General features: G+C 34.0%; 1 protein-coding gene across 1 annotated transcript in view; it reads right to left on the bottom strand.

Moving 5' to 3' along the window:
* Positions 1 to 661: 661 nt before the first annotated feature.
* Positions 662 to 11444, bottom strand: part of BCKDHB (branched chain keto acid dehydrogenase E1 subunit beta) — a 104875-nt gene continuing 94092 nt past the window's right edge. Inside the window, exons 10-11 of the mRNA XM_065730938.1 lie at positions 3106 to 3258; positions 662 to 991 (exon numbers count right to left, since the gene is read on the bottom strand). Coding sequence (XP_065587010.1) covers positions 3118 to 3258 — 141 coding nt within the window. The 3' untranslated portion in view covers positions 662 to 991; positions 3106 to 3117. The remainder of the gene's footprint in view (positions 992 to 3105; positions 3259 to 11444) is intronic.

Genomic DNA, 11444 nt, shown 5'->3' with positions numbered 1-11444 from the left:
CTCGAAACTGCTGAATCCACAGTCTAGATGGTGGAAAAATGAGATAAAGCTGTTACCAAAGGACCTCACTAACAGGCTTTGAAACTACCATGCTAGATCTGCTGCCCTTTCAGCAGTCCTGGAATGTAGGACAAGGGAGGCCAACTTTCATCTCTGTTCTGTCCTTAGCTTGTCATATGGAAAAAAAAAGGATATTACCAAAAATCTGGCAAAATTCCCCTGATCTCAGAAGCTCTCACCACGGAAGCCTGAAATTCTTTTTGTACTTTGTGACATTCAGTGCTGTGAAAAACATTCCAGTTTAACTTTACTGTATTGTCTTTCTGATAATTCTGTACTTCTACGTCCTCACCGACAGAAAATGTTACGTGCAGTGTCTCCTCTCCCACCACCAGCATGAATCCTGCAGTGTAACAGCACATTTATAAGAAATGGTTCACATGTTACACATTCCACTTCTAGAAGAAAAATACTGAAGACAGGTATTGCATTGTGGTGAACCAGTGGAGCTCCTCAACTATAACAACAATGCAACAAAAATCTCTCCTCCCTCAAGAAAAACATGGGAGTTTTCATTTCCCTTGCAGAAAGGAAAATTGGTATTTGGGGCCATTTTACATTTTGGGTATTCCCAAAACAATAACAAAACCAAGAGACCACGTGTGTATAATATGTTTTATTGAATAAAATACTGCTTCTGATATTTACACAATTAAGTTTAGAGATGTAACTTTGTGAATCACTGCAATGTGTAACATTCATAGAACATCTGGAATATCTTTAATACAACCGACACTACTTATCATAGCAATCACCTGTCTACCAATTTCATAATTAATGAGGATTTGAACTTTCTGAATAACAGCCGAAGTAAATACTAAAGGACAGCTGAGTTCAGAGAAAACAGTCTGCTATATGAATTCCAAAATCATTTTTAGTAAGTGCCAAGAGTTTTGAAGACTTCTGTATTTTCCTGTGTTTCCTCTCAGCTCTGCAGAGAAGATAAAATAAATTATATATCTTAAGGCAGAAAGTAATATCCACAATTTAAACACCTATCATTCTTCTTGGAAATCTTCCTTTTTAAATGTATAACGCTCTCTGCAGTGCATTAAAAAAAAACCCTTTATCAGACATACATTTGGATTAAATCCATTTCTGACCTTTGGTGAAAAGGAAGTTAAACACAAGTGACTTGAGACATTTTGCTTCAGTTTGGCAAATTATGTCAACTTACACAAACACACAAACACTTAGGCAGGTCATCTGTTAACAGCTTTAGTACTCATAATTTAACAACAAACCAAAACATGCAAATATGGTCAATAAAGCTGCACATGTAAAAAAAACACTTGGCAATTTTCTACAGCTCTCTTCAATATATTTGCATACAACAAGAGCGTATGTTATATAATTTGTTGTTTGCTTTCCTCTGTTTCTCCTTCTCTTCCTTTTTTTCCTCAAGTGAGAGACCAGATACCACTACCCAGGAACTGTGCATCCATCTGAATCTCACAGCTTCTCCTCTTTTTATCTTTTTTTCCAGCTACAAAGACTTGTCTGGAACCTAGATGCCTACCTCAAAGCTATTTGTCTTCTACCTAACATAGCTATAAATTTTAATAACTAAGAAGCTGCTGAAAGATACAGATTTTGTTCTTGTGTCTGTCACTTGCAGCTATACAGTAAGTACTGTCAAACTCTTATCTTTGAGCAAGAAAACAATCTGTAACATCTACCTCAAGATAAGCAACTATGTGCATGTGAGGCACTGTCAACATGGGTAGAATAAGTTAAACTTAGATAAAAGACAAGAATAACTGCTGTGAAAAAGACAGCCTGCTCTACAAAAGAGTTTACAACATTCCCCAGTTTTAAGCCTAAGAAATGCTGTGGTATGTCAGTAACGGGTGATTTTGGAGACACTGTATGTGGAACTAGGTTATTTTGGGAGATGCTGCCTCAGTGTCAGCTACCACGGGAAAGAAAGACAGTGAAACGCAAATAGTCATCCTGGGAGAAAGTACGTATACAAACGAGATTGACATTAAGGTACTGACAACTTTCTCCCCTGTCCCTAAACGTAATTCTCAGCTTAAAGTCAGAGTAAAATGGACACAAGAGGGCGCTCCTAATATAGGGCCTACCTTATACCCATGGTCTTCAGAGTCAACTACAAATTCCCCTACATACTGGAGGATCTCTTTGTTCTAAAAGGAAACTGGCCAGTTATGGTTTCATCTGCATGTTTTTCTCTTTTCTTTTTAGTTTAGAAGTACAAGAACAATTGAGACTCAATATGCTATTCAATTTACATAATTAAAGGAAGATCAGAACAATGGTCAATTAAACTTTGATTATTTGTTTAGAATATGATTATTTGTTTTATATTCTACAGTAATAACACCCAACAACTTCTGAAGTCGGTTAGCCAATACACAGCCTAATGCTGCTTGGTATGATATTAAAATGAAATCAAAGACAAAGACAATAGAGACTGTGATTAATAGATACGTAATCAAAATAGACTACTTCATAGGCTAGGTGTCTGAAGGCTCTGCAAGTAGACATCTCTCCAAGATCACATTACATGCAAATTATACAGAAGAATGGTTTTTTTAGAACAAACATTAAATATAGCCCTTATAATCATATTTGAATAGAACTGCAGAACACTACAAATGCTTCCTACAATTTTAGTGCTCTGTGCATTCTTGCAATGCAGTGCCTATATTCAGTGTAAACCAGGCCTTACTACTTCGCAGGGTTACAAGTCCACCCCAAAGAGTGAAAAATACAATTTAACAATATGATTTGCCTATGAAAGAATAGTCTTTAAATATGGGTGAAAAAATATCTGATCTTACTTGACAGGATACAAAGCAATTTAATTTCCCGATAACTGAAGGTGATTAATTTCAAACACTGTCTTTGGTGGCACTACTAAAAAATGTTCAGATACTTTTCAGACTAAAGGCCCAACGCCATAAGGAGAAATTCTTGTGAAAGAAAAATAAATGAAGGAGTGATACTTCATCCTCAAACCTTGCAATCACCCTGTTAAAATAGTTTATAAACAAACTATCATTGTACATTATTTCTCACCTGTGTTACTGCTCAGTAGTTAATCATTTTTCGAAGGGCATCATAGCATTTCCATTTGTCTGGGATGTAGAAAGGCTCAAAGATGTGAGGGAAAGGTGTGTCATAGCCACAAACTCTTGAAATAGGAGCCTCTAAATTCAAAAAGCATTCCTCCTATTAAGAGAAACAGAGAATAAATGTGAGGCCATTATTTGCAAAAGTCTTGCATCACAAATTGAGGTCAAATGAACTTTGCCAGACTGACAGTCCTGGAAACTGAAACCTTCTATTTATATCACAGCATAAGAATTCCAGACCAGAACATTGCTTCCGTTTGCCCAAAGGTCCATATTAAAATAACAACTTCCATTAATGTTATCTTCATTTGCTACATTTGTGCTCCATTAAGTTGTACTCAGGTTATACTTAGTACATCTGCTATACATCCAGACAAATGCTGCCAAAAAAAACCCCAAATATTTTAGGAACAAAGGAATGAGTTTTTTTCCTGTGCCACTTTTAAACATGCAGAAAATCTATGTAATCTAACAGTGCACATCATCATATTTAAATTTTTTTTTACAGTCCTACAATTAAGACTCTGCCTGAGTAGTGCTAAGCACTTGTGGAAATTATGAACTTGAACTTGAAAACATTTCCACATCTCCAGCCCCATGAGTAAAATCCAGAATAAATAAAATAAACACAAATTTTGTTCTATTCAGAGACCAGATTTGGCAGTGACCGAGTTTCTCTACTCAGCCTACCAGGGCACAAAATACTGCACCACATTAATCTGAAAATAACCTGTGGAAACATGCATAAACTGTTACCATATTTAATAACTGAATATATAATAGGGATTGAATATTGCTAGTCTCAAGTACAAGAGTGAAGGCATAGACCATGATTACTGGCAACACATGAATGCATTTTGTCACATCAAACTAATGTTGACGTTAATTATTATCTCGTTTTCCATCATGTCTTAGCACATCTATTTGCTTTCCAGAGCACACAAATGAAGAGATGAAATGTATCTCTATTGTCAGTGAATGTTGCCTTGAAGTTCATGGCAGCCAAACTCTGCCATACTGCGCTTTATATACATCACGATACATGGCAGCACTTGCAAGACACCGTGAACATAATTATATAAATATAATTCTTCCAGCTACCACTTCTGTGCATTTGAAGAGGCATACTACATTGAAGGAAATAAAACATTCAGGTGGTCGTAAGAATTACAGTTACACTTGTCATGTACTAAGTATTTTGTTCCAAATGAAATCTCAAATCTGCAATGCAAGCAAATTACATGATGTTCTTAATTAGTGGCATTACACCTAGAAAAATAGTAGTGCTAACAAGTACTGTGTGCTAATTCAAAACGATTTTTAGTCCCTAGGCAAATTTCTAACTCATCTCCCCTTCTGAGTTTGAAAAACAAGTGATTGGCCCATCAAACAGCCTATCTTAAATGGATTTTTGTTCACAGCTGCTGCTAAAAGTTAGACTGTACGAGAAACAACTGTTCACCTGATCAAGAACATGACACTGCGACATCTGCTGCACAGATTTTTGTGCCAGATTTTTTGCACCTGTGCAACCATTTTGCAGGGAAACATAACCAAGAATACTAAGTACATCACATCCAGCTCTGTTTAAGGACTGATTAGAAGACATTCATTGTACATGCCTAAAAGCACAAGTATACTGTAGTATTTACAAGAGTGATAGGAGAGCATAAATTTAAATTTAGTGCATTTATGCACTAAAGCATATAAGGGCTATACTGCTCAAAATGTTCTTGTACTACAGAGGAACACAAACTGAAAGCCTTCAATACGTCTCTGCTTATTTGAGACTACTTAAAAATCTCTTGTCTTTCAGGGAAAGATGTTAGGAAAAAACAAATTAAATGGCTTTGAAGCAAAATAGGTACAGCTTTTCTGATTCATGCTCTGAAGTTCAATTTTGAAAATAACTATGAATAAAATCACACTTGTTTGGCATATATTAGATTCCAACGTTCAAATGAAGCAAAAAATAAGTCTCTGTTAGAGAAAAATGCTCAGAAGAAAACATAATGGATATTAGTGTAACGCATCCAAATTGTCTTAATAAAGGCAGAACTAAATCATTGCTCTCCTTCCTGCTTCTGAAATGCATAAGTAAAATTCTGGCCTCAGTTAATCAATATGACCTTTGCCTATTACCTTCATTTCCCTGAATTTCAATCAACACCTCTGGTAACATACATTATTATATTCCATCAAGTTATTTTAGTTAGAAACATTCTTTTATTCTGACCTATGATGTTTGACATGAATTTAGGAAGAGTTCAAAACAACTCAGAAGTGCAAATCCAATGTGAAATTCAGAACCATCAGTCAAACGTATCAGACGTGACACCACAAAAGAATCTTGACCCTCAATTTTTAGAGTAAATGTTGAAAACAAGGGCTTGCAAGATGTTGCAGGATTCTATTTTAAATGTTTTAAATGTGAAGCCTCTGTTACCGGGCTCAGACCCACTGTTTCCTTAAAGTATCGTGCTCTAGCCCATGTCCAAAACTTTACCCAAGTTTATTTTAGCTTCACACTATCATTCAGTAAGGCTCTGAAGTGTACACTTTACTCTCATCAGAGAGCCAGGTTCTCAGGTTTGTCTTTAGTGCATTGCTGAATCAGGATCTGAGTGTAAAACCGTTGAAAACACGCCGAACTGAGAACTGCGGGTATTTATAGAGATACAGAATGATGAAAAAACAAATTCATTTTGGACATTATTGAAAGAAAGTATTACTCATCCTTCTGCAACTTATAGAAAAATGCAGCAATCTGGTACACAGTTTAGAGAGAGAGCTTTTAGGCTTCTGGCCAGAAAGAAAACACTTAAAAGTTTATTGTTCCAGTTCTTTTTTCTGTAAAAGGGAATCTTCATCATCCTATACATATAGCAAAAAAAACTTCCATATGCAAACACATCGATAAGTAACAGTAAATGACACTATTTAACGTGTAAGTAAGTAAGATTGATGATTCATAAATGATACTAGTAATTATACATCCTACTCTGGTCTCCTTATTTCCATATGTTTTGGATCTAGTTCGTTTTTCCTGTTCATTGGCACTGCTTAGGAAATCTTTTTTATTATTCTCCGTAGAATATTCCTGAAGGTGAGTAAACTTCTGTTAAAAAATCAATTATTTCATCAACATTTCATGTTCCTCTCTCATGCTACATTTATTTAGCAACAGTAGGGATACCCAAAAAAGATGGAAAGCTTGAACAATATTACATGACTACAGAGCTGCTATATGACAACAGTGAACTCCTTTTTCAAAGAATTTAGAATGTCTGACAAATCAAAAGTCAAGTTTTAAGACTATCATGTTTGGATAAATTTGGATGGAGTTTTAATATTTCTCTTGGAGTTCAGCTGCTGTGATATAAATAAGATTAAACATAAAGTTAAGGTCCTCTGCATAAGACAAACTGTAGGAAAATTTTTCATGAATTACTTTTCTGCACAGAATAACTGCAAAAATTTACACCCAAGAACTCAGTGACTGCTTGCAAAGGTTTAATTCAATTGAGAAATTTCTGTCAACTAGAATTCTGTATTTTGCATCTTATCTGTAGACTGTTCAAAAAGAAATGCACACACACATATATAGAGATGGTAACATTCAAATGTATATATCTTCAAGGAAGGTTTCAGAGAAAACACTTATCACCTTAGAGATTCTCTTCTGTTATTTTTATTTCAGATGCATCATTATCCTGAACACAAGTGTGGGTTCAAGCAGTTAAGAACACTTATTCTGTATAATCCTGTAGAGGAATGTTACATTTATTTTAGCTATTATTTCCCCATGCAGATTTTCAACGGTACATTATCTGCTGCAGTATGAATGAAATGAATCCTATTCTAGGTAAATAATAAGCATGAGCTCCTTTTAATACATATATATATATACATATATATATATATATGTATATATATAACAAAATACAGATGGAGATTTTCAAAATAGTTTCATAGAAGGTTGATTTCTTGATACAAATTCTAAGTACAGACAAAGCCTTTCTTTGGTTTCTGACTCTAAAAATTCCCTACTTTGAACAGTTTACTTTCAAGAAGGGAAACGTTAAGCAGTGCCAGCTTTCATATGTGTCATTCATTGTAGCACCAGCAATTTCCCTGACAGCTGCAAGCACTGAATGCCACAAGTGAATTTGAACAAAATTTGCTTTGACAAAATATATGTTACATACTTCTGAACAGTCGCTTCTACGAGCTGCATAAGAGCGGTACATACAAGAGATATTCTGAAATTATGTTTTTGTTTCAATTTTTAGATGGAGGCTTTGTTTTTGTTTTTTCTCCAGTGGTTTAGCCTTACTCAACTTAAAATAACACTATAAAAAAACTCTTCCTGATAGCTTTAATAGTGATATTTTTTTCCACAAAGAGTAGTGAAGTTATACTTTTAACACTCAATTCTATCACAGAGCTTTCTGCTTTTTATGAGATCACAAATAATTATTTTATAACTTAGCACAGCTTGCAATGTTTGTTTTTATTTGTTACCAGTTCTTTGAATTTACATAATTAATATCTCGTCAAATACAGATAAATAGTTCACTGCTAAAATTATTTATTTCAGGATTTCTATTTCCAAATAGAAAACATTTTAATTAGAAAATAGATAGGCAATTAGAAATAAAGATTTCCTTGGGGGAGGGGGATTAGTTTTGTATAATTTATTGGCTTATGACCACAAAAAACAATGAATAGCAAATATCGTCTTTAGAGGACCAAATCACATAAAACAACATTTATAAATGAAGCCCAATATTACTACACATAAGATAAAGCATATAATATGAAATACACAAGCTTAATTCCAATTAATTCTCATCTCTCTTACAGCCATCATTGTCATACCAACCTAAGAATTTACTCCAGCTATTTTTAATGAGCACTGGATCTATTTACAGTGAATATTCACTGGTCACAGGACATTTAGAATCCAGACATGTACACCATAACGCAGCATTTCAACAGTCTTGCTTATTCCAGTCTGTTTTAAATCACCTAAGAGATACTACATTATCATACTTATCTCAAACATAAAATAAAATAAATAAAATAAAATAAAATAAAATAAAATAAAATAAAATAAAATAAAATAAAATAAAATAAAATAAAATAAAATAAAATAAAATAAAATAAAATAAAATAAAATAAAATAAAAGGAAGCTTGGTACATGACTTATTTATATCAAGATCTTTACCAGAAAAGAAAGGGACAGAGCATGTCCATTTTATATACTGTCTCCATCAAACCGTATGTAGTACATACAATTCAATCAGGAGAAGAAGGGAACATGCACAGGAGACAGAGACATGGCTATTGAGAAATATGTATTTCTTTTATATACATAACACACAAACATTTAGAGAATATATTTCTACCATACACCACTTCCTAAAAAAAAAGTTTTCCCAATAAATGCTGAAGGACTTTGAACAGAAAGTAAAATGAGGTTAATACATGTGGAAGTAACCCTGACATATTACACGTGAGAATAAAAACATATGTACGTGGTAAATAAAATATTTGCAAAACTGCTCCCCTCGGGCAGGATACAACTTCTGGTGCAACGGACTTTTATGCAGACGAATTTAACAGAATTTTATGCAATTCCATAAAATGATATTAGGTCTCCTAAAGCAACTACTGGGTGGCTACATGCCAACAGCTATCTTGCAAGTGAATGTTGTCAATATAGGTTATTTTCTGTTTAATAGAAGTAAAAAATAACGATTGAAATATATGATTGAAAGCCACTGTCTAGAGAAACCAATACATAATTTTCTGTTATCCCTGATACACTGCAGATACAAGTTTCCATGTTTTGTTTCTGGCACATTATTAGCTGATGAAACGAATGACATTGAAAGGATGTTTTATTCTTTATGTCCCCGAAAAATGTTTATGTTGCATATTTTTCCAGACCATTTGCAATTTCTTTATATTAAAAAAATAACCAATTTATCCTGCTAAGCTCATTACTTCCATTTCACAGAAAAGAATGTGCATAATTAGCCAAGTAAAACTAATGAGGATAACGTTGTATTCACTGTCACTTGTACCTTTGGGAGCTGTAAATATCCTGAAAGAGGACTTGATCAGCAATTCAGGACATGCTCCTTATTATGAGCTGAATTTCAAGTTTTGAAATCCGTGTGCATTATTTTTCTGGAGTCACACCTTTTGTAGCTTGTGTTCTGAAATCACAGAATCATTAAGCTGCCTACACTAAGAAAACCCTGTTGTTCATGAAATATTAACTGCGAGTTCTTAAGAGTACTGCAATTACATGTAAACTAAAACATAAACTAATTTCTCCAGTTCCAACTGGTTTACAGGTGACAGGAGTCACCAATGACACATTAATTTACCTTTATTCATTTCCATAACATAGCTCTATTACACGTGGACGACTTTTGTACAGACTCAAGAATATTTTATTTCTTGTTTATTATATCACTTTTTTGAACTTCATTAGCTGCAACATCAGTTATGTGAGATGTGTCTGATGCAGCTAGGTTCTTGTGCACACACTGGTTTCAAGACTGTCTTCAAACTGAATTTCAGCTAGCTTAACAAACGAACAGTAATAATCTTAACAAACTATATCAGTCTTGCATTGGATTGTTAAAGTTCCTTTTGTCAAATTTACAACACAATCACTCCAGGAAATGGTCATGAAAACAGCATTAAGAAGCTGTTGAGACTAAAGACTTGGTCAGTGACTTAGTGCTCCTGGTAGTACAAAACCAAAATCAGCACCACAATTCTAAGGTATTTATATAACAAATCGACAAAAAATCTGTTCATATTAATTTATCCTTCCCATAAGTGAAGACAAAAAATAAAAAGTAATTTTGACTCCACTCCATCCCATCATGTTTTATCCCAAAAAGATTTTCCATGAAAATTTTACACAATTTATAACTAACGTGCAACACTCCAAGACTGGAATTTAAATACATTCAGTTCAGAATGACAAATTGACAGATTTGGAGCTCTTCACTGAAAATTTATAACTTTATTGTTAAACAGTTTTTTTACAATTTCATCTATGAGATGCAGAAGAAGACAGTGATTCTACTCCACAAAATACACGGCACACAACAGAAAAGCACAAGAGGATGTAACAGGGCTTCAAGATTGCTAAAATATGCTCCTGTCTTAAGAGAACCCTAACAATGTCTTTTGGCAAGTAGGGTTTTCTATCTTTAAATGTAGCCTTCTAGATGAGCACTTCCCGCCTTTTCTCTACAAGTACTATAAATACTATTTTTCTTATTTCTTTATCATTTCACTGTATCTGAAACAACCTACACTCTCTCTCCCCTACAAATTACAGTTGCTACTTATTCTGTAGAATAACAAATAATCTTACAGCATGGTCACCACATGTTATATTTTCTATAGTAAATTTCAAGTTTACTATTCAGTTTCTTAAAACACCAGTAATAATTATGAATATTTTGCAGTGGTACCACGTATTTTCTAAGCTTGCCCTTAGTCCCATAGTTATAATGGTTTTCTAGGCTCAAGGGTTGCTTAACTTAATTAGTTGGCATTACTAACTCAACTGTTCAGCCAAGGATCCTGACAACTGTCACATGTTAACAATGGTGAAAAACCCAAGTGAAATCAATGGAAATCAAGTATCTACATTAAATTATTTGCATGTAAAAACGTTAGCAGATCACAAGTAATTTCTCTTCCTCAAGAAAGAACACAATCAACATTTAAGATTTTTAAGCAAGCATCATCTGACTTCTAAGCAAAACTGACACCATTTAATCACAAAGTTTGAAATACCCTTGAAATACCCCTTGAAAATCCCATTTTGTACTTCTGGATCACCGTCTATCACCTGACATGGTAATCACTTAAATATTCTGCAAAATCATCTCTTAGTTAAGCTCAACGTGCCAAAAGTGACTGAAAGGATTTACTACTAAGATTTTTAACAACTAGTGAGTGGTATTTCTATTTTTACAACTGTTTAGACAGCTCAGACATTCTTGCAAAAGCAGCCTTGTCAATCTACACATTCAGCCCAGTAAAACAGTAAAACAGAAGTACTTCACTCAACACACTAATTTGCTAAGGAAATGTAATTGCATCTGCCGGTATTAAATAATTTAAGGCATTTGATATCAAAGCATTTTCATTTTTGTGACAGCGTAATTTAAAAATTACTGTCATTCTGATTGACCGTCATTGAACGCTTCTGTATTGCAATGCAGAGAGCCAGGGAGAGG

Source organism: Cyrtonyx montezumae, unplaced genomic scaffold (assembly GCF_038088225.1).
Source record: "Cyrtonyx montezumae isolate F1298 unplaced genomic scaffold, pur_monq_1.0 scaffold_13, whole genome shotgun sequence".
NCBI lineage: Eukaryota > Metazoa > Chordata > Aves > Galliformes > Odontophoridae > Cyrtonyx > Cyrtonyx montezumae.
The sequence above is the reverse complement of the archived record's forward strand: the minus strand, read 5'-3'. Positions and strand labels throughout refer to the sequence as shown.